This window comes from Mus musculus, chromosome X (assembly GCF_000001635.26).
Source record: "Mus musculus strain C57BL/6J chromosome X, GRCm38.p6 C57BL/6J".
NCBI classification, from domain to species: domain Eukaryota; kingdom Metazoa; phylum Chordata; class Mammalia; order Rodentia; family Muridae; genus Mus; species Mus musculus.
Genome location: NC_000086.7, coordinates 73,852,922 through 73,880,838, shown reverse-complemented (window position 1 = coordinate 73,880,838; position 27,917 = coordinate 73,852,922). Strand labels below are relative to the sequence as shown.

At 49.5% G+C, this 27,917-nt stretch overlaps 1 protein-coding gene across 4 annotated transcripts; it reads left to right on the top strand.

Annotated features, from left to right (window-relative positions):
* L1cam (L1 cell adhesion molecule) lies at positions 1-27,061 on the top strand. 4 transcript variants are annotated; one of them, NM_008478.3, is made up of 29 exons: positions 5-145; positions 10,923-11,110; positions 13,803-13,817; positions 14,679-14,784; positions 15,023-15,222; positions 16,293-16,415; positions 16,510-16,680; positions 17,571-17,682; positions 17,807-17,991; positions 18,148-18,279; positions 18,418-18,561; positions 19,146-19,257; positions 19,367-19,533; positions 19,635-19,791; positions 19,995-20,119; positions 20,290-20,400; positions 20,623-20,820; positions 21,067-21,137; positions 21,314-21,536; positions 22,682-22,797; positions 23,000-23,201; positions 23,296-23,418; positions 23,498-23,671; positions 23,817-23,936; positions 24,046-24,207; positions 24,559-24,696; positions 25,008-25,080; positions 25,176-25,187; positions 25,573-27,059. In NM_008478.3, exons 2-29 carry the CDS (start codon positions 11,035-11,037, stop codon positions 25,802-25,804), a joined length of 3,780 nt encoding a protein of 1,259 aa, NP_032504.3. In that variant the 5' UTR covers positions 5-145; positions 10,923-11,034; the 3' UTR covers positions 25,805-27,059. The 4 variants fall into 4 exon arrangements, with proteins under 4 accessions (XP_006527923.1, XP_006527922.1, NP_032504.3 ...); XM_006527860.3 differs by lacking the exon at positions 13,803-13,817 and having other exon boundaries at positions 1-145; positions 25,573-26,889; XM_006527859.3 differs by lacking the exon at positions 25,176-25,187 and having other exon boundaries at positions 1-145; positions 25,573-26,889.
* The last annotated feature ends 856 nt before the right edge of the window (positions 27,062-27,917 follow it).

Here is a 27,917-nt window from a genome sequence, read left to right as displayed (position 1 = left end):
CCACTTCCCCGCGCACGCTGCCCCGCCCGCCGCCGCCGCCGCCGCAGCAGCAGCAGCAGCAACATCGCGTCGGCAGCGGCATCGCTGGGTGGCAGGTCCGAGGTCGGCGTGCACAGAGACTGAGCTGGCAACCTGATCGGCGCAGGTAAGGTGGGCTGGTTTGTCCCCTTGACCGCAGCAGCGACCATCTACGTTCCAGACCCAGCCCGCCTCAGGCTCAGAGGGAGTGGGTTTCGTGCCTCCTCGGTAGGAAGGCTGGAGCCCCACCCATGCATGCTAGGCACCGAGCTCTGAGCCCTGCGATCTGGAATGGGGTTGGAGAAAGTGGCTAGGTGCCAGAGCTCGACAGGTGAGGGGTAACTGGGCGGCTCCCCAAATGCATGCTTAGGGAGGGGCACAGGAGTGGTCAGGCAGGTTCTGTATGGGCAAGTGGAGCTGAAGTTGGCATATCCCTGTGGGTGTATGCGTGTGAGGAAGGAAATGTGAACCCAGCAGAACGTCCATCTAACCCAGTCGACCGCTGTGGGGTGTGGCTCTGGGCGTGGCTGTTCCTCATCCCCATCTAAAGTCCTGATTGCGGCTGGGGTGGGGGAGAAGCCAGTGTCTAGCATGGTGTGGGGGAGATTGAGCGAAGCTCCTCCGGTAATGGGAGGAGGAGAAGGATCAGGGATGGATGGGCGCTGCCTGCCCCTCCACCCCAAAGTGGGGAGGGGGCTTTGTTCTTCACCTCCTCCTTTCCAAATTCCCTCCGGGGATCCCCTCAAATGCACTGCAAAACCAGTCTCCTCTCAGGCACAGAACCTCCCTTAGGTTCTTTGGCCAATAAAGACTACACTAAGAGAGATGGTTTTGGGCACTCACTGATGTGCCTGTGGATGCACATGGGTGTGGACCATGGGTCCATCAGGTAAAAATAAGGGAAGAAGGGCCTCATTGGCTTAGGACAAGGGACTTCTGGAAGCAAGGTGCCTGGGACTCTTTCTGTAGAGACTGGAGCGATTTTAGACATTGTTTTATACTCTGTTTAATTATGGGAGGAGGGACGTTTCCATACCTTATTCCCTTCTATCTGGTTCAGAGTTTTAGGGTGTTGATTGATAGGAAATGAAAAGAATAACAGATATAGCCCACTGCTCCTCCTGATCTAGTGTCTATAACCCCTATCCATCTGTCTCAGGGAGGCAGGACCACCATCTGTCTGGGGGCCTGGCACCCCTTTCAGGTAGATGTCTTGATCCTGATTAATGCAACTCCAGTGGTAGCGGTTACTAGCAGCCCAGTGTTGTCTTTGCTGACTCACATGGCCCTTGTGGTGAATAGATCCAGCAGCCTTTCTTCCCACCTTTATGGTCCTTTAGTAGGGTGGCTAGGGTGGGGCTTGCCCAAGGCCTCAGCTCTGATGGACCCCTTGCTGCAGATGGTGGGACTTGACAACCCTAGCTTCTTACCTAGCCCAACATCTACGCAGCACTGTATATACTTGCTTACCATTCAGGCACTAATCCTTCAGTCACCCTCAAGGGTCTGTGGCCACATGGCGAATTGGTGACAGGGCTGGGACTGGGAACTCCCCACTTCTCTGCCTCCTTGCTGTATTCCAAAGTCTGTCATTCTCTATTATTTTTTGTGTGTACAATCCCCAAAGCAATATATCTTGATATTTTGTTATAGTACATTTGAAAAACACAGGAGCAACTTACTGAAATACATTTGAAATAGAGAACAAAAGAAATTAGGAATTGCCTGTGATCTGATTACCAAGGAGGGGGAAACACATTTGACATTCATCACAGCACAGCACTCCTGGATAGCTACTACCTACTCCCAAGAGACTCCTCCCCCAGTGCCCAGCCTCTAGCCTTCTGCAAAGCACCATGCACAGGCATGGGGGCTGTTCACAGAATGACTGCCCAGGGACTGAGTATCCATGAGTGGGTAGCCATTTGCTAGATAGATTTTCACTGCTGAGTGCTTGCTTGGGCCAGAATGCACATGTAAGTAACCAGTCACCAATACCATCCTTGTCCTTTTGAAATACAGATTTCCCGTTTATTTCCTTCATGATAATTTGAAGAGAAAAAAGAAGACAGTGAAGGAAGGCTAGCAGACAGGGGAGTCCTGCTATGCTCCCCAGTTGGCTTCTTCCAAGTCTGTACTCTTCTGTCACTGAGAGATAGCTACTTTCCATGAGAAACACTTTCCATGATTGGCTAAGCAGGGTGAAGAGGACATATTGGCTGTTGATCATTAAACTGACTGGCCCTCACCTATTTTGAGCTTCAGCCACCACTCCTCTCCTCTCCTCTCCTCTCCTCTCCTCTCCTCTCCTCTCCTCTCCTCTCCTCTCCTCTCCTCTCCTCTCCTCTCCTCTCCTCTCCTCTCCTCTCCTCTCCTCTCCTCTCCTCTCCTCTCCTCTCCTCTCCCCTCCCCTCCCCTCCCCTCCCCTCCCCTCCCCTCCCCTCCCCTCCCCTCCCCTCCCCTCCCCTCCCCTCCTCTCCTCTCCTCTCCTCTCCCCTCCCCTCCCCTCCCCTCCCCTCCCCTCCCCTCCCCTCCCCTCTCCTCTCCTCTCCTCTCCTCTCCTCTCCTCTCCTCTCCTCTCCTCTCCTCTCCTTTCCTTATGTTTTTCATTTTTTTTGAGACAGTTTCTCTGTATAGCCCTGGCTGTCCTGGGGTGCTCTCTTTAGACCAGGATGGCCTCAAACTCAGAAATTACCTGCCTCTGCCTCACAATTTCTTTCTTTGGGGGGGGGGGGTTCGAGACAGGGTTTCTCTGTGCCGTCCTGGCTGTCCTGGAACTCACTCTGTAGACCAGGCTGGCCTTGAACCCAGAAATCCGCCTGCCTCTGCCTCCCAAGTTTTGGGATTAAAGGTGTGCGCCACCACCACCCGGCCACAATTTCTTTACTAGTTAATCTAGTACTCACTATGTAGCTGAGGCTGATCTCAAGCTCAGAGCAGCACTCATGCCTCAACCTTTCCAAATGCTGGGATGATAGGCCTGTGCCACCACACCAGACTTGAGCTTCAGCTTTGCTGGCTATCATGTGAGGAGTGGTGGTTCATTGATGTATGCAAGATCTCTTTCATGGCAAATGGTACCAACCAAAATGACAACAACTCGGTGCTCCTCTGGACTGTGAGGTTGACATGGCCTTGCAAGAATGACCTAGCCCAATGATCCTATCACCACATATATCCAGGGAGAGGAGTAGAATTGAGGTCCCATTCGGAGATCTGCCAGGCCTCCCTTTATGGACAAGATGTGAAGGGGTGCCATGTAGTTCTGGCTCTGGGAGTGGGTCTGAATTCCAGGACTAGTGTCCCAAGCTGGCAGTGTCTTTGCCCTGTCACCTGTTCCCATGATGGGAAAGGCTTAGGTCCCTGTATGGGGCCAACTAGAATGGGCCCTCATTAGCCCCATCCCTTGGGTCCTATCACCTTTCCATCTGTCACTTGCTCTAATCTGGTCATCTTTTTCTGCTTTCCCAGGCTCCTTGCACCCCCCCCCCCCTGTAACATTGTTATCTTCTTGCTGGGCCATTCTCTTTCTTCCTCATTTGCCCATAGAAGGTGGAGATACAGCCTTCCCCTCCTGTCCTCTCCTGTCTTCCCTCCTCCCTGCCCCTGTCAGCCCACTTCCCCTTCCAGTTGGTGCCCTTTACTCTGTCTGATTGCCCTTTTATTTATCTTGTATTTCTTTGCTCCACCCTGTACTTCCCCTAAGGTGTTCCCTTCTCTCAGTAACTTCTGATGGCTCTGAGCTTGGCACAGAGTTGCTAGTCCCCGTAATAGAGGTGAGCCTTATTGTCTCCATGTCCCTGAATTGGGCTTAGACATTACCATATGGCCTTTACTGACTTGGAGGGTAGAGAGGAACATCTGATGACCACCCTGCCTGCTTCCCAAATATCAACAGGGTCTTTGTGGCTTCCTAAAGGCTGTGGTTGGAGAGAGAGGGAGGAGCCAGAGGAGGGTGAGAATTCTTTTGCCAAGGGGAGGATCTGCTCTGCTGGCCTTTCTGGGATCTTTTCTTTGTCCACTGCCCCCAACCCAAGGCCCCAGGAGCTTGCCACAGCTTTTCCAGGTTAAAAAGCTGCAAGGCCATTCCATTCCAACTCAGGAACTTGTGCTGGTAGTCCCTGGCACCTAAACCCAGTAGTGGCCGCTTCATAAACCAGCAGATGGGTGGGGCAGGAAGGTAGTAGAATATGCACTTGTTCATGGGGGACTTTGGAGTCTGTCTGTCTCAATTTTTGTTCGAAGATAGAATTTGAAAGACAAGGACTGTATCTTTATGCCCCCCCTCTTCTCAGAACTCCAGTATAAAGCATTCAGTGCCAGGCAAAAATGGAGGAGGTAGCCCTAGTTTGGAGGTCTTCATGTGAAAGTTGGATTGCTGGGAAGCTTTGAACCTGTGTGTGTGTGTTCTAGTATTTTTATTTGCATGTATGAGGCTCGTGTATCTGGTCACATGTGTATTTGTGTAACTTCCATTAGTCTTATTTGCTTGCATTAGGCTCCTGTTTGGTTGTCCGTACATATTTGTATATCTGTGTGTATCTTCTTGAGAGACAGCATGCATACATGCACATCTTCCTGTGTATACATGGATCTCTTCAGTGGCTCTTACAGAGTCTATGCTGGGAAGGGGTGGGACCGGGGTGGTGGCTGGCTAATGCAGCACTGGTTCTTGTGGGGGGCAGAGCCTCTGACCAGTCCAGGGTTTGGCTATTCCCTTGGGTCTCCTCCCCAGATGGCTTCGTTCATGCCTTAGGAATGCTTAGGCCATAGGGAGGACAGAAGCACCATTGTCCACTCCCATGCTTCCTGTGCCTCTTATGCCCTTTCACCCTTTGGGAATAGAAGCCCTAAGGGTCTGATCTGCTGGGGGCCTGGCAGTGTCTGAGCCACTTCCAGGAGTCATTTGGAATTGGAGACTAGTCAGATGCTACTAAATTCATCACATTTACCTTCACTAGTTCACATGGATTGCCTATTTGTTTGGTGGCCCCTTAAGCCCCTCAGTGGGAGGCTCATCCTACCTGACCCACGAAATCCAGGGCCAGGAGAGTTCTGATACCTGCTACTGCTTTGTGGCTTTGCCTTCAATACTCTGGAAAGCTGAATCCTGGTCTGTGCTCTGTTGGGGTGAATTCTGGCTCCTAGGTCTCTATCACCCCTCAGTACAGAGACAGAGCCATTTCTGTTCCTAAGCTCTGGCTGGAGAGAGAGACCTTTGTGTGCCTTTGGTTAAGATTTGGGTTAGTAGTGAGGGGACAAAGAAACCCAGTCTGCCTCTGAGTCCAACCAGAAAAGCAGTTAGCCGTCTCTTAAATTGACTACTTGGATGAAGCGGTGTTATATGAGTCTTATAGGGGGGGGCTTCAGGCTGAGGGGAACCCAAGTAGAAGGGCAGATAGGTTGTTTGGGTCTGGCCTGCTGCATGAAGATATGCTGTTGCTTACATGGGGCTTCCTCATGCCTGTCCTTCCAGTACTCTACTACCTACCTTCTACATTTGCTTAGCAAATAAGCCCTTCCCCAGGGGACAGAATGTCTTGGTCACCATACTTGACCAGGCCTCTGGTTCTGTAGGATACAAGCAGAAACAAATTAGGATGTTAGAGGAGCTTTTGGTAGCTTCCGGAGCCTCTACACCATTTAAAACTCCACCCCAACTGAGTGCCTATGGCACCCCTGCACACATTTCAGCTCTGGGCCTCAATTTTATCACTTGTCAAATGGAGCTAATAAGGATGAAATGAGTCTGTGGAAAAGTGCTTAGAGGAGTCCCTGGTAGGTGGTAAACGCTATGAGTTCACTTAAGAAAATGAAGCTGACAGAGATCATGGTTGAGGGAGTGTCCGATAGAACCAGCCAATGATGAGGATCCTCCCTCCCTTCCTCACAAAGGGTTAACCTCTATCTGCTCCCTTTTCATCATTTAAGAATAGTCCTTAACAGGTGAGCCTTAGTTGCCTTGGAGACAGAAGCCTCAGGCAGGATGAGGGGGCTGGGATAAAGAAGGCTGAGACTGAATGGAGTGTACTCTCTTCAGTCTTTCCTTAAGGAGGAGGTAGAGAGGAGTCTAAGACTTCTGGGCTTCCAAATACCTGTAGGGGTTTTCTCAAGAATTCTTCTTTATGTATTATCTAAATAACCCAAAAGGCTACAACAAGACTTCAGCCACAACAAGACTTCAGCCACTTTTGCTGTCAGGCTCCATCACCATAGAAACTCAAGAGCCATAACCTATTTGGTTGGGAGAAAGCCTTAAAGGGGCATTGATACCTTCATGTCACTATCGACAGAATACCAAATGTCTTCTACTGCCTCTCAGGCCTGAGGGATAGGTAACCTGCCATCCATTCCGTCCCTGATATATACTCAGAGCACTGAGCCCCCAGTACTGCCCTCATTCTGATACCATTTCCCTAGACACTGAGTAGGAGGCTTGGAGATTTTTTTTTTAAAGATTTATTTATTTATATGTAAGTACACTGTAGCTGTCTTCAGCCACTCCAGAAGAGGGAGTCAGATCTCATTACGGATGGTTGTGAGCCACCATGTGGTTGCTGGGATTTGAACTCCGGACCTTCGGAAGAGCAGTCGGGTGCTCTTACCCACTGAGCCATCTCACCAGCCCGCGGCTTGGAGATTATTTGATCCACCTTTGAAGGGTCCTCTTCCTGCTTCTTTCTTTTTTTTTTTTTTTGGAAAGACCAGCAGTGGCAGTCCTGGAGCTGGTTAGGCATGTGTTCCAAGTGCATTTGCAGGGTATCCTTGGTGTGTGTGTGTGTGCATGTGTGCATATGCATGCGCATGTGTTCAGAAGTTGAAACAATGTCCCTAAGTCTTGGTCCAGTACCATGACCTCTTTTTTTTTTAGCTATTTCTTTTTTTATTAGATATTTTCTTCATTTACATTTCAAATGCTACCCCAAAGCCCCCTGTACCCTCCCCCCACCCTGCTCCCCAATCCACCCACTCCTGCTTCCTGGCCCTGGCATTCCCCTGTACTGGGGCATATGATCTTCGCAATACCAAGGGCCTCTCCTCCCAGACACTATTGCATATGCCAGAAAGATTTTGCTGACAGGACCCTGTCATAGCTCTCTCTTGTGAGACTATGCCAATGCCTAGTAAATACAGAAGTGGATGCTCACAGTCAGCTATAGGATAGAACACAGGCCCCCCAATGGAGGAGCTAGAGAAAGTAACCAAGGAGCTAAAGGTGTCTGCAACCCTATAGGTGGAACAACAATATGAACTAACCAGTACCTCCCAGAACTGTGTCTCTAGTTGCATATGTAGCAGATGATGGTACCATGACCTCTTAGACCCTTCCCTGGCTTTGCCAGCAATGCAGCACTGATGACAGTGGCATGGTGTGGTGTAGACAAGAGGACTCCCCATGGAACTTAGGCAGGACACAGAATGGCCAAGGCAAGGCTCCTTAAGAGCTGTTACTGAGCCGGGCGTGGTGGCGCATGCCTTTAATCCCAGCACTCGGGAGGCAGAGGCAGCCGGGTTTCTGAGTTCGAGGCCAGCCTGGTTTACAAAGTGAGTTCCAGGACAGCCAGGGCTACACAGAGAAACCCTGTCTCGGAAAAAAAAAAAAAAAGAGCTGTTACTGAGCCCTGTCCTGTGGTCTTGACTCTCATCTCCTGGACTTGCCTCTCTCAATGCTGCTTGCTATACTGTTTTTCTCCCCGGCCATATAAGATTTGCCACAATGTGGGTAGGATGACTGGAGGCTGGCTTCACTTAGGAGCATTCTCACCTTTGTTTTACACTCCACAATTGTGTGGTAGGTATACACAGTGAGAGGTGTACATGATTGATGTGTACACACACACACACACACACACACACACACACACCAATCATGCCTGTGATTTTTTGTGTACCTCCCCCAGTCAGAATAGGTGGCTGCCTATTCTGCGCCAGTGTGCACTCAGCAGCAATCTTGGAAGGATCTGTTGAGCTTCTCTAGGGTCTTCTCCCTCATAACCATCCTCTCTGTGGGAACCTCCACCTGTTCTCTGGCACATGTGCAGTAGCTAACAGTGAATCGTTTTATCTTACAACTGTCTTCCTGCTCCAGTTCCATAAGTGTCATTGTGGTGCTTTGTCTCTCTGGCCTCAGTGCTCAGCATCTCTACTATCCCAGGCTTGCTTCTGGACCCAGATTGACCTCCAAGCAGAGAAACTCCCTACACTCACCCAGACTCATTGTCTCTTTTCCCCCCAACTCTTGCTTGGCACCTCTCCCTCCTCAAGCCACCCAAGAACTGGGACTACTGGAAAGGGAGGTAGCAGTGGCTTGCATGCAGGTGCACACAGCTACCCCTTACCCTTCCCTTTCTGCACTGCTTTTTGCACCTATCTTTCATCCTTTGTATTCCTTTTTATTTTTCCCCTGTCCCCACTGCCCAGATCTCTGTTTCTATATTTCTTAATCTTATTTGTCTCTTGGCTATCTAGTCTTCTAACAGCTGTCTTTGTCATCTCTTCCCAGCCCCCTAACCCTGCTTCTCAGACTCTCCTGCTTCCTCCTGCCTTTTTCTCACTCTGTCTGTCACCCTTGGCAGGCTTGGCCTTGGCTCCATCTGTAGAACACTTACCCCCCCTTTTTGCCCTTCATAGTGCTGATGGGGGGTCAGGGCCTGCTGAGCTAACAACCTTAGCTCTCTCTATAATTGCCTGAGGAATGGTGAGAGATCAGAGACCCAGCAGCAGTGGGAAGAGAGACAGAAGAGACACCCCGCCCCCCATCTGTCAAAGGCTTCTCAATCTTCTGGCTCCTTCATGCCTGTCTCTGAGTGTCCAGACCAGTGACAAGACAGATAACAAATAATACTAGGAGACATAAAAATAAATTGAATGTGCAGTTATTAAGATAGATCCAGGATGGGGCAAATGCAGAATAAGACAATATTCTCATCCCCTGCTCCTCACTTTGCATGTATACCAAACCTTATTCTGGGATCATAGGTTTGGAGAAAAATGAGGAAGTGGCTTCATAGAAATCCCCAGTTCAACACATAGAGAATCAAAGCATCCTCCCAGACAGGACAGTCCTTTGAGCTTTCCTTGCTCCAGTCCCCACCCCACCCCCACCTCAGACCAGGACTCAGAGCTCCCAAGGCTGTTGTTTGATCCCTTGCTCTCTGATCTAAGTCTCCCACTGCTTCCTACAGGCCTTGAAGTCAAGACTAAGGCTGCCTGGGGCTGCCTGGCCCTGCTATCATTGGCTTTGTTGGGGGAGGTGTTGGTAAAACAAAACCACTGTTCTATTCTGGGCCCCAGCTCAGCTCTTGAAGGTTTGGACTGATCATCCATTTTCCACTTCCTACTGTTTAAATCATTCCCTTGGCCTCCAGGCCAGCTATGTTGACCCACTCTGGTGCTCTGCCACCCTCACCAGCTTTGTAGGGCAAAGCTACAAGTTGACTGCTACTCTCAGATCACCACCTTGGATGAAATTGATTTGTGACTCCTGGCTGCCTCCTGATGGAGTTCAAATGCCTTAACATGACCTTCCTTTTGGGTGTTTTAATCTTTCCTTTATATTTTTTAATTTGTGTGTTTATGCCAGGATGCTTACTTGGAGATCAGAGAATAATTTGTTCAAATCAGCTCTCTCCTTACATTATATGGACTCCAGGGAGCAAACTCATGCTATTTGGCTTGGTGCCAAGCATCTTTACCCGTGGAACCATCTTATTGGCCTCACTTACTTGCTTTTAAAACTTAGGTGTTCTAGATGAGGCACTCTACTTTCATAAGATCCTGGTTGGATGAATTTATTGAGGGCATCCAGATTAGGGTTCATGGCATCTAACTCAGTTACCCAACAACACTAGCTCTTCTTTTGTCTGAATGTTCATTTGATCATTACCTTTTCCTCTTTCATGTCTTTTATTGGGTCAAAGTTCCCTGTTTTCTTGGAAGTTTATTTCTTCTCCTAGTCCTTGTCTGGACTCCAAGTCTCTGGGCCCCACTGCATCCAGGGTAACATTCTTGGAATGACTTGGGTTTGAAGTGGTTGCATCTAGCAGTTGAACTCTGAAGACTCAACAAAAGAACCAAGTGCTGAGACTGCCAAACCTGAGAGGTGTTTTGGGAAATGTCCCAGAACTTTACATGACCCTGGCCTGGAACATGTAGCAATAGGAAGGACATAGCTCCCACTGTTGCCCTCTGAGGGCTGAAGAGTAGCAAGGAAATGCTTTTTTTCTTTTCTTTCTCCCAGTTCTTAAAAGCAGGCTTTATTTATAATCCTCTCTTCCTTTTCTTGAGCGTATTCAATGAAATGGAGCCATCTTGGGCCCATTTTCTCCTTTCCTACCCTGTTCCCCAAGCCTCCAGCTTATAGATGCAGATAGCTCCCAGGGATCAGACAGCTCTTGGAAAGATAACAATGAAACTACAAGGAATGCTCTTTACATTCATGTGTATGAGCTAGAGTCACAGGGATTCATCCTCCACAGTCACTTTCAGACACACACATCAATATATGCATTCATGTCCACATAAATACTCCCACATCCAGAGCAGATCTGCATCTATGCACAGGCCCTTGGACACCTGCTTATAGGTATATCAACACACACATATTCTGATGGTACCTACAGGGTAGTTAATTGTGGTATTGTTGATGCTGCAGATGCAGCTGGCAGAAAGGCACAAACCAAAAGAAGGGAAAAAAGGGGAATTTGGAGTTCCAAACAAGGTGATCTCTTAAAGGTTTCTCTTTCCAAGGTGGGATTGCTTGTGTAGGAAGGAGGAAAATGGGGGTAGGGAACTAGCCAGCTGGGGGCAAGGCCAAGATCTGGACCTAGATGTTATTCACTAATGGCTGCACCATCCACTCTCTTCTTCTCTCCTCACCCACCTTCCCTCCTCCCTTCTCTCAGTACGCCCCCCCCCCGCCCCTGTCAGCAGCTACCGCTGGAAACAAACCACCAGCAGGAGGGTGAGTGGAATCTGGCTAGTTGTGCTGCACCGAGCTGCTGAGCTGACAGCAAGATGGTCGTGATGCTGCGGTACGTGTGGCCTCTCCTCCTCTGCAGCCCCTGCCTGCTCATACAGATTCCAGACGAATGTGAGTAACTGAAGAGCACTTCCTACCACTGCTGTGCTGAGAGCTCTTCTTTATCTTTTACTTCTTCACTTTATCCCATTTTTAGCCCTCACTTCTTCTGTAACATGGGGTAGGCAAGAGTTACCCAGGACTCTCTACCTTTAGAAGGGTCAGGGAGAAAGCATGGGGGGCGTCAGCACCATGGACAGGAACATACAGGCCTCCAGCACCACGGACAGCAGACCGTGAAAAAGATATTCGTCTGGACCCTTTCCTCTGCTCTCCTTTTGCATGAACACCCTTTCCAAACCCACTCTCTTCTCTGCCTCCAATCCCTCTGAACACATCCCATGGATGTGGAAGCCAGGTGAATGGGCAGTCTTAAGACATCAGCTTTTTCCCATCTTAGGCCCTGGGTAATCTTGTCTCTTAACTGAGTCAGGAAAAGATACCTTGAAAACACCAGGTCTTGACTCAACAGCTTTCTGAATTCTTCGGGGGGGGGGTGTAATTATTTGGAGACATTGGGAAAAGAGATGGAACATGTATGTTTTTGATGCTTGGAGAGCTATCACAGGTGAGTGTGTGGCTATTGTGGAGTGTAGCTATAGTGGGACTAGGCTTTTGAGTTGGCTTGTTCATTTGTGTGTGTATATGATGTGTGTATTTTAACTTAGTAGATGACTGTTGCTAGACATGATTTTAATTTCTTATTTCAGTAAGTTTGTGAGTCACTCTAACTTATTTAGAGGTCAGGTTTGTGAAGGTATTTGCCTATAACATTTCTTTGTAGTAGGATGGATGTACAGGTGTATGGGTGAGTAGAGCATGTTTACATATGAAGGGTATGTTTACTGTGATGATATTTCCACCCAAGTTTCAGCAAGAGTTGTAGGCACACTGCACTAAGTGTTGTCATCCTGTAGGAAAGCATTTCAGAGAGTACCATATATAATGGTGTTTATGCATATTGAGTTACTAGGCTTTAATCCTTGTACACTCTGCTGTCTTTGTTTCTGAATCCAGGGATAAAGAGAGTCAAACTCCAGAGTAGGGGTGAGGAAGACTGCCAAGAATGGGATAGGAGCCAAGAGAGGTGAACTTGAGAGGCATTTGACATCAGGGTATAACAAACTTTAGAGGAGGTGAAGAGAGATTGATTACACAGAGGTTAAGGCACTCACATAGAGATCCCTACACCCATTCCTTATCCTCCAGAGATGCTTAGGGACATACAAGTGTGCTGGGAATATGAAATAGACACTTGTTCTAACTAGGCACAGAGATATGAATGGAATGGCACACACCACCAGAAATACACACTGGTGATTTATACTTAAAGGAGTAGTTATCTACACAGAAATCAAGGAATAATTGTCTATATAGACGTGGGGGCTGTATAGTACAGCACTGTGCACTGAGATGTAAGCATACACAGACAAGTCTGCCCATGTGTTCTATTAAGGCCCAGATATACACATATACACCAACAGATATGCACATTCCACGACATCTACACATGTGCCAGATCCTAACTTTTGCACATTCATAGATATATAGTGGTCCTTCTTCCTTCTTTGTCTTTCACTTGCTTTTCAAGGTCTGCTTCCTAATCTAAAATGCCACAGCCTTATGCTGGGTATCAGCCTGCCCTGCTGCCAGATGGGCTGGGTGTGTCTCTTGTGTGGTGGGGGCAGGGTGAATTTAGAAAAAAAAAGTGGCAGTGAAGACAAATAACTAGGCCAGAGACCAGAGCAACTCTGAGGCTGCCCTGGGCAATGGCCAGTCCTTGGTACTGACTTTGAAATGATGTAACAGGCAGACATGCTGTCTACCTATTGAGACCTGCCTTCCATTTCCCCTATGCCAGCCTCTCCAGGCTCCTTTGTCTCTCTTCATGTTTCTTCCACTGAGTTGATTCCCCTTATTCTGTCACTGCTGTCACTCTCCTGCTCTCAGATTGGCTTCTCCCCAGATCATAGACTTCTGCATTTTTCCTAGGGAGTCCCATTTTCTCTTCTGGGAGCCTTATGCTGAAGCTGAAGTCTGCAGAGACAAAGCTTTCAGAGGCAACCCAGTGTTCTTGTTCCCTCCTCTCCCCTTTCTTCATTCCTTTGCTGCTCAGTTGAGTCCTGGGTTGGGGCAGCTCCTCTGCCCCAGGGAGCTTGGTGATCTCCTGGGAGGAAGGAAGGAGAGGATGGCTGGTGCAGGTCCGGAGGGCTATGGAGACTCAGATGCTGGCAGGGCCTTTGGGAAGGCTTGAGGAGGAGGGGCGCCAGGCTCTGAAGGCTGGGCCTTCCTAATTGAAAACACTGAGCTGCACTAATTGGATTAGAAGGGAAGTGGGCTGGAGCAGGGAAAGGCGCCAGTTGCCAGGCTGTCTGTCTCCAAATCTTCCAAGGCATCTTGGGAGAAGAGTTTATTTCTGTGGGCCTTACCCAACCTTGCCAGGGGCTATAACAACACCCTTTACTATAAAGACAAAAGTTCTGTATTTCTGGGCCTACAAATTCTAGGGCTTTATCTGGTGAAGCCTTTCTTGTTGAACATTGTGCCATCCAGGGGTTCTGTCCAGTGCCCCTGAATTTCTATAACCTTTCCATGTCTCTTCTCCATGGGAGTCTGCTCCAGCATGCTTCTCCTGCCATTAGGCCCTATTGGGACTGCTCTCAGCATTTCTCTCCCTTCTCTCCCTTGCTGTCTGGATTCTCAGATAAAGGACACCATGGTAAGTTGGAGGATTGGGAGAGCATACTTAAAGGCCACAAACGGGGAGGGGGAGGGGCCTTTGGCTGAGCCAGCACACCTTTGTTCTCTATATATTAGAGAACACTTACTTTTCCTGTAGTGCTGTAAGTGGGTTGGTTGGGGCTTTTTTGGCTCAGGTCCCTTGTCTCTTGTCCCTTTAACTCAATCCAGAGGCTTCTCTTGGCTTCTTCTCACCTGAGTTTAGCATCTTTGCTCTGTCTCTGCTTCTGTTGGAATTTCTGTCATTCTCACACTGTTTCTGTCTATTGCTGTCACTCTGGTGCTATCTCTCACCACTAGGAATTGCTCTTCTTTTGGGGGTGGGGTATTAAAGACAGGATTTCTCCATGTAGCCCTAGCTGTCCTGGAACTCTGTAGATCAGGCTGTCCTGGGACCCAGAGATCTGTTTGCTCTGCCCTTTGAGTGCTGGAGTTACCCTTCTCGCTTTCTCTGTTTTTTGTTGTCTCTCTCGAATTTTTGTTCTTTCTATCTCTCTTATCCAAGTGCTAAACCAGACCTACTTAGCTTCCGAGATCAGATTCATTTGGGGTAATATGGCCATAGACTATTCTCTCTGTGCCTTTGTCTGTCTTTTTCTGTCTTTGTTTCTCTGTCTGTCCCTGTCTGTCTCTTTCTCCTTTCTCTAACTTCTATTGGTTATCTTCTCTGTTCCTCATGTGTCCATTTCTGATTTCCTGTGTCTCTTAGCTTCTCCTTTTCCACATATGCTCACTGGCCATAGGCTTCCTAAGTGCCCTGCTATCCTCAGGTTGAGACAGAGGTTAAGACCATGGTATCAGCCAAACATAAATTTCTCCATTTTTCTTATTTTGTCTCCAGTGCTAGAGCCACCTGTCATCACGGAACAGTCTCCACGGCGCCTGGTTGTCTTCCCAACAGATGACATAAGCCTGAAATGTGAAGCCAGAGGCAGACCCCAAGTGGAGTAAGTGGCCCCCACCCTCTGACCCTCTGTTGATGACAGCTGACCTCAGCCTCTAGCTCTCAGGCCTCCTTGGGTCACCTAACTTCTGAGTCTAGAAGCCTCAGATATGGGTTGTGACCCTGAGTCCCTGTCCACTCTGGGCCCACCAGCTGGGGTTCCCTGCTTCAGGAACACTCACCCCTATCATATTGCAGCATGTTTTGAGTGCTAGAACCTCTTATCCATGCTCTGCCCACAGGTTCCGCTGGACGAAAGATGGCATCCACTTCAAACCCAAGGAAGAATTGGGTGTAGTGGTGCATGAGGCACCCTATTCTGGCTCCTTCACCATCGAAGGCAACAACAGCTTTGCCCAGAGGTTTCAGGGCATCTATCGCTGCTATGCCAGCAATAAGCTAGGAACTGCCATGTCGCATGAGATCCAGCTCGTGGCCGAGGGTGCGAAGCACTACAGGGCCAGGAAGGGCTTGGGGTACCTGAAAGGAAGGTCCTTAGATCCTGGGAGCTGAGCGGGGCCTGACTGGCAACCACTGTCCCCTTAGCTGGTTGTGTTGTGATTGAGGGGCCTAGGTGCCCTGACTGCCCTCACCCCACCCTAGCTGTCCCCATTGTCCTTTCCTATTTTCTCCAGTAGTCTATCCACCCTTCCACACTTTTTTCCCACTGAACTTCTTGTTACCTCATTGCCCCTTCCTTCTATTAGTCTTTCTTGGTGTCTATCTTGTGATGGCTGCTGGTGGGCTGGGGGCATGGATTGGCTTGAATGAGTGGGCGACTGCCTCAGGGTCTACTTTGCCTTCTTCTCTGCCTACCTGTCTCTGTCTGAGTCACTCCCTGGCTTGGCCTTTGTAGCTGCTGTTTCTGCCTGGGTTTTCCCCTTCCACTTTTTAGCTTATCTCTGTCATCTCTGCCGTTTATCTTTTCTTGGTTTTCCCACTTTTGTCTCTGCTGCCTTACACTCCTTCTGCATCTCTAACTTGGCTTCTCCATCCCTCTCATTCCTGATTCCTATTTCTAGAGCTGTGTCTTTATATGTGTCACCCTTTCCCTGGGGTTTTCCCTCTGCATTCCATCCTCACTGAGTTTTCTGCCTCCTGAAGCACTCTCTTCTTTAGTTACCTTGGGAACCGTTGCCATGGTTTCCTGTGTCAAGATGATGGAAGGGTCTGTGGCTCCCGCATCCTTCCATAGCTCCCCTCCCCCCATAGCTGCACCTCAGCCTCCCCCCCACCATTCTTGTCCTTTCCTCAGGGTGGGTGGGAGAGCTGAGAATTGTAGTGGATTAACCCTTCGTGGTCAGTTGGCTCCCTGCTTACCATCTCTTTGCTGTGGGGCCCCCATTTCCACTATGAGCCTCAGAAACATCCAGAATTTTTGCTTCCCTTTATGTGAACTTCCACCTGGCCCCTTCACACCCTTGTGAATCACCATGACCTCCCCTATCTCTCCTCCTTCTTGTCTTCAACTGTTTTGATCAAGATGAGAATGCCAGTCTCTGTCCTTTCTAGGTGCCCCCAAGTGGCCGAAGGAGACTGTAAAACCTGTGGAAGTGGAGGAAGGAGAATCAGTAGTTCTGCCTTGCAACCCTCCACCCAGTGCAGCCCCACTTAGGATCTACTGGATGAACAGCAGTGGGTGCCAGAAGGAACTGCTGCCTGGAACATGGGGGCTAGGGGTCTTCTTCAACAGATTCCTACCTTTATTTTCTTGTCTCTTCTTCTGCAGAGATTTTGCACATCAAACAAGATGAGCGGGTGTCCATGGGCCAGAATGGAGACCTATATTTTGCCAATGTGCTTACCTCAGACAATCATTCAGACTACATCTGCAATGCCCACTTCCCTGGTACCCGGACCATCATTCAAAAGGAACCTATTGACCTCCGGGTCAAGCCCAGTAAGTCCCAGAAGTTTTGATAACCCTATTCCACCTTTTTCTTGACTTCCAGCCTGGCCCCCAAGGAAAGAGACACACAACCACAAATGCCCTCAAAGGCAACATGACTTTCAACTGTACCCACTAAGACCCCTTCTGATGTGGTAATGGCAGAGATGGGTGAATATGTTTTATTTGTTTGGTTTTGGTTGGTTGGTTGGTTGGTTGGTTGGTTGGTTGGTTGATTTGAGACAGAGTCTCAGCCGAGTGTGGTGGTGCACGCCTTTAATCCCAGCACTCAACAGGCAGAGGCAGGCAGATTTCTGAGTTTGAGGCCAGCCTGGTCTACAGAGTGAGTTCCAGGACAGCCAGGGCTATACAAAGAAACCCTGTCTCGAAAAAAACCAAAAAAGAAAGAAAGAAAGAAAGAAAGAAAGAGAAGAGAAGAGAAGAGAAGAGAAGAGAAGAGAAAAGAAAAGAAAAGAAAAGAAAAGAAAAGAGAGACAGAGTCTCACTCTGTATCAATGGCTGGCCTGGAACTTGCTATGCAGATCAGAATGGCCTCAAACTCACAGAAATCTGCCTATTTCTATTTCTCAGGTGCTGAGATTGGAGTCATATGTTACCACATGTTGCTAGGACACACTTTAAAAAATAGTTTCACCCTGTAGGTCTTGAACTCATGATTCTTCTGCCTTAAATTCATGAATGAATGCTAATGTGGCCACCATACCCATTGGGCATCTTTTTATTTTTCTGGAACCCAGGACTTCTGGAATTTCAGGCAAACTTTCTACCACTGAGCCATACTGCAGCTATTCTTTTTAATGTAGGAGCAAGCAGATGCCTAGGGCCTCACTGGGATGTCCAATTTCTCCAAGTCTGATGGCTCACTCCTTTTCTCCTGGTAGCCAACAGCATGATTGACCGGAAGCCACGTCTGCTCTTTCCCACAAACTCCAGCAGCCGCCTGGTAGCCTTGCAGGGCCAGTCATTGATCCTGGAGTGCATTGCTGAGGGATTGTGAGTGTGGGCTTCTAGGGTGAAGGGCTGGTGCTCCATGGCCCCCAACAGGTTTATGCCTCAGGACTGAGTGGTTTTGTTGTCTCTCCCTTCTCTTCTCCCTTGGCACTGTGACCCTGGGCAGCCCTACACCCACCATCAAGTGGCTGCACCCCAGTGACCCAATGCCAACAGACCGTGTTATCTACCAAAACCACAACAAGACCCTGCAACTACTCAATGTGGGCGAAGAGGACGATGGCGAGTATACCTGCCTTGCTGAGAACTCGCTGGGCAGTGCCCGGCATGCCTACTATGTTACTGTGGAAGGTATGGGCATGGTACATCCTTTTCCAGCTACACAGGCTCCTCAGAATGGCTTTCAGGGTTGATGGTCTGCAATGTCCACTGTCACTGGAGAGGGCAGGGCCTACACTTAGGGCCAGAGCAGGCTTCAGGCTCAGGCTGTTTTTTCCTCCTGTTCAGCTGCCCCATATTGGCTGCAGAAGCCCCAGAGCCATTTGTATGGTCCAGGAGAGACTGCCCGCCTAGACTGCCAAGTCCAGGGCAGGCCCCAACCAGAGATCACTTGGAGAATCAACGGAATGTCTATGGAGAGTAAGCATGGCCTCTGCAGTGGTTGCGTGTGTAGGGAGTACAGGAAAACGTCAAGGGGAAGAAGAGGAAGATGAGGAGGGCTTTCAGCAAAGCACAATGTTCTGACCTGAGCCTTTGGGCCCTGCCTGTTGCATACAGCGGTGAACAAGGACCAGAAGTACCGGATTGAGCAGGGGTCTCTGATCTTGAGTAACGTGCAGCCAAGTGACACAATGGTGACCCAGTGTGAAGCCCGCAACCAGCATGGGCTCCTGCTAGCCAATGCCTACATTTATGTTGTCCGTGAGTGCACTGACCTTATCTCCTGCCTACCTTCCTTTTCTCTGTCCCTTCTTTCCTCCCACCCACCTCCTTACCCTTGCCTCATAGCGCCCAGTCTGTCCTTCCAGTCCACCAAAACTACTCAGTCAGCAGCTTGTTGGGGATTCTAGGGGATGCCTTGCTTCTTTCTAAGGACTTTACCCCATTTTTCTTCCATTCTTACAATAGTTGGCAGTGGGAGTCATAGAATGGGCAGGGTCTTTTATCATGTCTGAGCAGAGGTGTACCCTGGACAAGATGTAACCCAGAATAGTCTGATGACTTCTGTCACCTATACCCAGGGAGATTTGGGGCTGGACAGGGAAGGCTTTGGGGAAGATACTAACTGCTCTTTGAGCCTTCAATACTTGGTAGAATCCTGGTGGCTGAAGTACATACAAAACTAAGGAGACCATTTAACCAAGGCTGAGAGGGACAGCCTAGAATGGGGAAGCCAGTAAACACGGCTCCTAAGGGTCTGTGTATGCTATCTGGGGAGCTACTGGATTCTTTTACACTTGGGACCTCTAGACATACCCTGTCTCCTGAGATTATTCTTCCCCTAGAGCTGCCAGCCAGGATCCTAACAAAAGACAATCAGACATACATGGCAGTTGAGGGCAGTACTGCTTACTTGCTGTGCAAAGCCTTTGGAGCTCCTGTTCCCAGTGTCCAGTGGTGAGTGCCCATCCTTTGGAGGTTTCTAAGCTATCTTCTCATCTAAAGATCCCAGGAGGGCATGGAGTCCAAGTTGGTTAGTCCAAGCCAGCCCCTCTTCTTGCTCTAGGCTGGATGAAGAAGGAACCACAGTGCTTCAGGATGAACGATTTTTCCCCTATGCCAATGGAACGCTGAGCATCAGAGACCTCCAGGCCAATGACACTGGACGCTATTTCTGCCAGGCTGCCAATGACCAGAACAATGTGACCATTTTGGCTAACCTACAGGTTAAAGGTTAGATGATGAGCACACATGACTGTTAGACTTCCTGAGAGGTAGGGTCGAAGTCTGTGGAGAACATCAAAATGACCTCCCCTCCCCTTTGTTCCCCTCAGAAGCAACCCAGATCACACAGGGGCCCCGGAGCGCAATTGAGAAGAAAGGTGCAAGGGTGACATTCACGTGCCAGGCCTCCTTTGACCCCTCTTTGCAGGCCAGCATCACTTGGCGTGGAGATGGGAGAGACCTACAGGAACGTGGGGACAGTGACAAGTGAGGGCCCCAAGCCCTAAACTGGGCTAGGTAGAAGGGAACAGAGTGAGAAAATTTGGGAGTCAGACCTCCTAGCCTTGTCCTGGCAGGAGGCACTCCTCCTTAGAGGAGGAAGTCCATGGTGGGACAAGGGAAAGGGTCAGGAATGACAGAAAGTGGTTCATCTGCCACTAGCTAAGGGGCATGTATGCCCCTACCTCTAGGTATTTCATAGAAGATGGGAAACTAGTCATCCAGAGCCTGGACTACAGTGACCAGGGCAACTACAGTTGTGTGGCCAGCACTGAACTGGATGAGGTGGAGAGCAGGGCACAGCTCTTAGTGGTGGGTAAGTCCTAATATAGAGTTAGGTACAAAGGGTACCTATCTTCTGACCCACCATGCCCATGCTCCCTCCTATTGCTGGACATTCTGAGTTGGAGGTGGGGGAATGTGGATGGCTCTTGAGGAGGCTAAACAATCCACCTAACATGAGAATCCACCTTCTGTGACCCTCAGGGAGCCCTGGGCCAGTGCCTCACCTGGAGCTGTCCGACCGCCACCTGCTGAAGCAGAGCCAGGTGCACTTGTCTTGGAGCCCTGCTGAAGACCACAACTCTCCCATTGAGAGTAAGAGACCTGAGTGTGGCATCCCCTGTACTGCTCTCGCCAGCTGTACCTCTCCTCAGGTCCTCCTCTCTTCCAGAGCCATAGCCACAGGACGGTCTGCCTCATTAAAGCACATGTTTTCCAGGGGGCTTGTGTTCCTTTATAGCACCTATCTCCCCACTGACCTCCCCACTAGGCTACACTATATGCTCATTACTCCAGTGTGGATTTGCTTCTTGGCAGAGTATGACATTGAATTTGAGGACAAGGAAATGGCTCCTGAGAAATGGTTCAGTCTGGGCAAGGTGCCAGGAAATCAGACCTCTACTACCCTCAAGCTGTCCCCCTATGTCCACTACACCTTTCGGGTCACTGCCATTAACAAATATGGTCCTGGAGAACCCAGCCCTGTCTCTGAGACTGTGGTCACACCTGAGGCAGGTAAGTCAAGGCAGTACCCTCTCCCAGATCACCTGAAAGGGGTGGCAGTCACTGGGCCCCAGGTTTTGTGGGTGGGTGCAGAAAGGGCATGCTGTGTCTATGCCCCCTGATTCCAGAGTTCCAGGGGCAACAAGGAGGTCTTTGTTGTACCCTTGGGGCTGCTGGCTTATTGCTTCAGGAGTCAGAATGGGCCATTTGTTCCTTGTCCTTGCTACAGCACTGATAGGTTGACACATTACTTTCCAGCCCCAGAGAAGAACCCTGTGGATGTGAGAGGGGAAGGGAATGAGACCAACAATATGGTCATCACATGGAAGGTAAGGGTCCCTACCCTGATCAGCATTGTGGACACAAAGCCAGGACCCAGCTATTTGCTGTCCTTTGGCTATACTAAAGAGGAAACCAATGCCTGGGATATATCTGGGCTGGGGGACAAGGCAAAGAAGATGGTAGCTCTTGGCCAATGGTCTTCTTATCTACTGGCCTCCTCCAGCCCCTTCGGTGGATGGATTGGAATGCCCCCCAGATTCAGTACCGTGTACAGTGGCGTCCACAGGGCAAGCAGGAGACCTGGAGGGAACAGACCGTGAGCGACCCTTTCCTGGTGGTGTCTAACACTTCCACATTTGTGCCTTATGAGATCAAAGTCCAGGCAGTGAACAACCAGGGCAAGGGCCCTGAGCCCCAGGTCACCATTGGCTATTCAGGGGAAGACTGTGAGTATTGGAGTGAGCCTGGCCCATATCCCAGGGCTTGAGGGCTGGGGACTGGAATCCTCATGCATGTCATCCTATGCACATGTGTATTTCTCCCCATTTGCCATTGCCAGCCCTCACCCCTCAATGACTCAGTGTGTAATTCTTACAAGCAAGGACATGCTTTCCCATAGATACTGTGATGTTATGAAATTCTGCACAGCTCAAATTGCTGCACTTTTGCCACTAACAAAAATAGCAGTTAAGTGAACCAGGACTATGTTTGGCAACATTTCCTCTCTCTGGTCCAGGGAGTGTCTGGTATAGGCTGAGTATCCCTCCTCAGAAAATCCCAACTCTGAGATGTTCCAGGAGCTGAAATATGGCACCCAAAGTGGGAAATTCCACACTTGACTTTCTGTGTTTGATCAGTGAAAACACAAGCTTGCTAAAAATAGTGTAGTATATATAGGGCTGGGATGTAGCTCATTTGGTAGAGTGATTGCCTGACATACACAAAGGCTAGATTGGATCCCCAACACCATATAAAGCAAGCATGTATACTTATAATTCCAACACACAGGAAGTGGTGGCAGAAGAACTGAAAGTTCAAGGCCCTCCTCAGCTACATATAGAGTTTGAGGCCAGCCTTAGTTCCAGGAGACTATCTCTAAATTATATTTATATTAGAATAAAGTTAAGTGTGGCATTCCAGAAGCTGAGGCAGAAATTAGAGGATGCCCTAGGATACACAGTGAGTTCTAGGATAGTCCAGACTACAGAGAGAAATCCTGTAGATTTAGACTTGAACTTATCCTCAAGACATATTACTATGTATATACAAATATTTCAAAATGTAAAAGAATTCAACTCACTTCATTCCCAGCATGTCAGCTAAGAGCTAGTTACCAAACCAAGTTTCCATGCCTCATGGGTTTCCTTGAGTCTGGAGCATCATCAAATGGTAATTTTTGAGCACCCAGTTAGGATTTCTTTTTGTGGTTTCTTTGTGTATGTTACTACTTTCTTCCTGGAGAGCCCCATTGCCCCATTTGTCACTGAATAGCTCCTCATGTGGCATGCAACCCACTTTCCTGTGGGAAGGAGTCTAGCCTTCTGGCTCAGGTGAAGGCCTGTGTCTTCTCCAAATAACTGGATGTTTTTAGACCCCCAGGTGAGCCCTGAACTTGAAGACATCACAATCTTCAACTCAAGTACTGTGCTTGTCAGGTGGAGGCCTGTGGACTTGGCCCAGGTTAAGGGCCACCTCAAGGGATACAATGTAAGGATTCAGGATATGGGGAGAGCTAAAGAGGAATGTGATAATATTGAGGGTGGGGACTCTGTTGTCTGTGAGCAGCTCTTCTGGAAGTTTCTGGGTTGGAGCGAAAGGGTCTATGACAAGGGTGGTGAGGAGCATGTATTAGAGGTCCTGTTCTATCGATGACTTCTACCCTTATGAGGTTTGTTGACCATCTGGACAGGTAACATACTGGTGGAAGGGCAGCCAGAGAAAGCACAGCAAGAGGCATATCCACAAAAGCCACATAGTGGTACCTGCAAATACCACCAGTGCCATCCTCAGTGGTTTGCGCCCTTACAGCTCTTACCATGTGGAGGTACAGGCCTTTAATGGGCGGGGCTTGGGGCCTGCGAGTGAATGGACCTTCAGCACCCCAGAGGGAGGTGAGTCTGCCTGCCACCCTACCCTACACATGTACTCCCTGCCCCTTCTTCTTGGACTCAGGTGAGGACCTTCTACCCTTCTGTACTTCCACAGTGCCTGGCCACCCTGAGGCATTACACCTGGAGTGTCAGTCGGACACTAGTCTGCTACTGCACTGGCAGCCACCACTCAGCCACAATGGAGTGCTCACTGGCTACCTGCTCTCTTACCATCCCGGTGCGTGTACTGTACCTGGTATGGAGGCTGGGAGACCTAGAAAAGGTAACTGAAGCCAGCTTCTTACTTCTTTCCACAGTGGAAGGGGAAAGCAAAGAGCAGTTGTTCTTCAACCTTTCGGACCCAGAACTCCGGACTCATAATCTGACCAACCTCAACCCTGATCTACAGTACCGCTTCCAGCTTCAGGCCACCACCCAACAGGGTCCTGGTGAGGCCATCGTGCGTGAAGGAGGCACCATGGCCCTGTTTGGTGAGTTGAAGCAAGGGTTTTGGTGGTGTTAGTCTTGATTGTTATCCTGTCCTTGACCAAGGGAGGAGGTTGACTGGGAGACTAAGCTCATGAGAGTGAGCCTTTGAAGAGCCTTGTGGTCCCTCTTTGCTCCTACATTCTCCAGGCAAGCCAGATTTTGGCAACATCTCAGCCACAGCAGGTGAAAACTACAGCGTGGTCTCCTGGGTCCCTCGGAAGGGCCAGTGCAATTTCAGGTTCCATATCTTGTTCAAAGCCTTACCAGGTGAGTGCAGAGATATCCTTGGAGTAGAGAGCTAAGGCTCTATCCCTACCCCTAAGGTGTCCCCAGTCCTCCTGCTGAGTCCCTCTGCCACCATGCCTCATCTGTACAGAAGGGAAAGTGAGCCCTGATCACCAGCCTCAGCCTCAGTATGTCAGCTACAATCAGAGCTCCTACACACAATGGAACCTACAGCCTGACACCAAATATGAGATCCACCTGATAAAGGAGAAGGTCCTCCTGCACCATCTGGATGTGAAGACTAATGGAACTGGTGAGGCATCGGGGCCACCATCCTCTGCCAGGAAGCCTTGGGTGCCACTGCTGGGTTTGTTGAATGCAGCCCCTAGCAGCCATGAACCACTCTTTTTGCCTCCCAGAAATCCGGGTGTGCTTTGACCAGTGTACCATTTCTTATACTATCAACAGAGGGCTCTCTCCTCCCTCTCCTCATCTGCTGCTGTGGTACTCCCTGGCCCCAAAAGTACCCTTATAGCTTCAAATGTGTCCTGAGTACCATGCCTTAACTTAAAGGCTGCTGTTCAAGATTTGGAATGTAGCATGCCTGTTGGCAGCATAGCTCATCCCAAGGCCTGGGCTTTGTCTTCCTGCTCTGTGCTTTCAGGCCCTGTGCGAGTTTCTACTACAGGTAGCTTTGCCTCCGAGGGCTGGTTCATCGCCTTTGTCAGCGCTATCATTCTCTTGCTCCTCATCCTGCTCATCCTCTGCTTCATCAAACGCAGCAAGGGTGGCAAATACTCAGGTAACCTAGAAAATGTACAGGCTCGGGTAAGACAGCTGAAGATAGAGGGAAAAAAACACCTTCCCAAGAACCCAAACTTGGCAGTCGCATGACGAGCATAGTCATAGAGGTGGGGGTGTAGGTCAGAGCCCAAACATGACTTCTTCCCAGGCTGGGGCCACAGAGGCCTACACCAGTAGTAGCTGGATCCACATGGGTTGGGTGGGTCACTCTGAAAGTTTCTAAGTACTGTCAAGTGCCATGGGCTCTTAGCACAAAGCAACCCAGAACCTGGTGGTGGGCAGAAGTTGACTCCTCTGGTATGTCTGTAGTGAAGGACAAGGAGGACACTCAGGTAGATTCCGAGGCCCGGCCCATGAAAGACGAGACCTTCGGCGAGTACAGGTGAGCAGGGACAAAAGTAGGGGTTGGTTCAGTTCTGCTTGACCTTTGCTTCTTACTCAACTCCTCTCTCTTTTCTGTGCTTCGGGTGACTTCAGGTCCCTGGAGAGGTAAGATGTGACAGTAGGGATGTCTAGTTAGAGCTCAGGGACTGGGGAGGGAGGGACCTCTACTTTTCCTTTGGTGGTTCATCAGTTACTCTTTTAGGGGAAAGCAAACATTACCCAACTATTCTTGTGTTAAGACCCTAGTTGCTAGGCTGCCTATAACTCTTCTGGCTGCTTTTAACCCCAAGAGAAGCTCCAGCAGTAGGTACAGGCCCTGCGGCATCATGCATACAGCCTGACCTCCTAGAAGTGTATAAAGATGACTCCCAAAACTTCCTATATGGACAGGAAAATAAAAGAGGGCAAGAACCTACTAGGGTGACCTGCTAGGGTATCCTGCCAGGGCCCTGCAATACATCTACTCACACCTCACCTTCTCTCCTTACAGTGACAATGAAGAGAAGGCCTTTGGCAGCAGCCAGCCATCTCTCAACGGAGACATCAAACCCCTAGGCAGTGATGACAGCCTGGCTGATTATGGGGGCAGTGTGGACGTCCAGTTCAATGAGGATGGCTCTTTCATCGGCCAGTACAGTGGCAAGAAAGAGAAGGAGGCAGCAGGAGGCAATGACAGTTCAGGGGCTACCTCTCCTATCAATCCTGCAGTAGCCCTAGAATAGCAAGGTCCAGCCATGTGAGGCAGGGCCAAGCTGGGCCCAGGGCCAGAGGTGCAGGAGAGCCCAGGGGCCAAGACACCTGGCCAATGTAGTGCACCATGCCACTGGCCTGCTGACTTTGGGATCGAGGTCCTTCCTTCTCTCCACAGCGCATGGAAGACTTGACTGGAGCAGAGGAGAGGAACTGTGGCTTCGAGTCTCTTTCTTACCACCCGCTACCCTCTTTATTGCCAAAACCCAGCTGCACCCTTTCCTGGGCATACGCTGCTTTGCCCCAGCTCGGGGCAGTTCACTCCCATATCAGGGATCTTCAGGTGCTGCCTTGCCGACCCATTTAGACAGAGAGGCCACAGTTTGAGGGAAAAGACAAAGGAGAGTCCTCTGAGTCATCTCTGAGAAGCTGCCCTCACTTTCTGACTGGAAACAGGCACGGTGGGGTCTCCTCAGGACTAGGTTGGCACCTCTTCTTTCTCCCTGGCTAGCCTGACTGGAGACAAAACTCTGTCCCCACCATCTGCTCCCTTTTCTTTGCCATTTTTGATCCAATCAGGATGGGGACCTGAGCAAGCTGGCCACCTGTGTAGAAGAGGCCATCTGGAAAACCCAGAGTTGTCCCCCACCCCCTTAGCACACTAGGTTCGCACCCTCCTCCCATTGCTATTCCACCTTTCAGGACACACACACACACACACACACACACACACACACACACACACACTCACTTATTCATATTGCCTTCAATACCCATCAGACAACATCGAAGTGGCTTCTCTCACTGTTGGAGATAGGCACACCTCTTCCTACAGGCACTGGCTAGGCTTCTCCCTGCTGCCACCATACCCCAGAACCCCTTAGCAGCCCTGCCTGCCCCCAGTTCTCATCCTCTGCCCCTTCCCCTGTCCCTCACGTTGGGAATGTAAATACACCGTGACTTTGAAAGTTTGTGCCGTTGCCCTTTCCCCATATGCCACTAGTGTGTAGGCAGATGTCTGAGTCTCTAGGTGGTTTCTCCATTTTATAGCAGTTAGCTTTGATGACCCTACTCCACGAAAAATAAAAGCAGACAAAAAAAAAAAAAAAAAAAAAAAGCAAAGATTGGCTCCCAGCACTCTGCTGTGCTCCTGTCCAGCAGCTGTGGCTTCCCTGTATGCTTTTGCTTGGTCTGTTGATGAGCCCTCTACAAAAAAATAAACAAACAAAAATTATATATATGTATATAATATCAGAATTATAACAGGCAAATAAAAACCTAGAAATGAAGAGACCATTCCTTCATTTTACTGATGAACTCTTACTCCCCCACACATGCCCCATGCTGTGGAAGCTCCATCCCTGGGCAGGGGATTCCCTGAGGTCTGATCAGCCCTGCCCCACAGTCCCAGCCCCCTTCCTGCTTCTTCCCACAGTTTGGGCATCCCACTCCACTGCCAGGCCTGTTATGTGCTCCCCTTGGATTTCATTATCACAGTGTGGGCTTAGGGTTCCCTTTGCACTGATGGCCCTTCAATATCAAGCTTTAGCCCTCATTATTAGTACCCTCCCTTCCTAAAAGAGGTAAACACCTCCTAAAGGGGCAGAATATGGATGAGGACCCTGAAGTCTTGGAGCCCTCAGGCTGCAGCATAGGCTGCAGACTACTGGCCTATATCTGGGAGCCTCTTTTTTACCAATAGAACACAGCAACTAAAGCCACTTATAAGGTCCACTTGGCACTCGGAGTTCAGGTAAACCTGTATGTTGTACCTGATGTCATGTTATCCTTGGAGTGTCCGGTACTGGGGATTAGAACCTTGCTAGGCAAACAACACTCCAGCCCTCTTTTTTTGTTTTTTGTTTTTTTAAAGATTTATTTATTTATTTATTTACTATATGTAAGTACACTGTAGCTGTCTTCAGAGAGTCAGATCTCATAATGGGTGGTTGTGAGCCACCATGTGGTTGCTGGGATTTGAACTTCGGACCTTCGGGAGAGCAGTCGGGTGCTCTTACCCACTGAGCCATCTCACCAGCCCTTTGTTTTGTTTTTCGAGACAGGATCTCTCTGTATAGCCCTGGCTGTCCTGGAACTCAGTTTGTAGACCAGGCTGGCCTCGATCTCAGAAATCTGCCTGCCTCT

Bases quoted from the DNA above. Each gene is read 5' to 3' on its own strand.
- L1cam (NM_008478.3), top strand. From the start codon at position 11,035: ATGGTCGTGATGCTGCGGTACGTGTGGCCTCTCCTCCTCTGCAGCCCC. The intron at 16,416-16,509 runs GTGGGTGCCAGA...CTTCTTCTGCAG, and splicing joins GATCTACTGGATGAACAGCA to AGATTTTGCACATCAAACAA. The intron at 24,697-25,007 runs GTAACCTAGAAA...GTATGTCTGTAG, and splicing joins CAAGGGTGGCAAATACTCAG to TGAAGGACAAGGAGGACACT.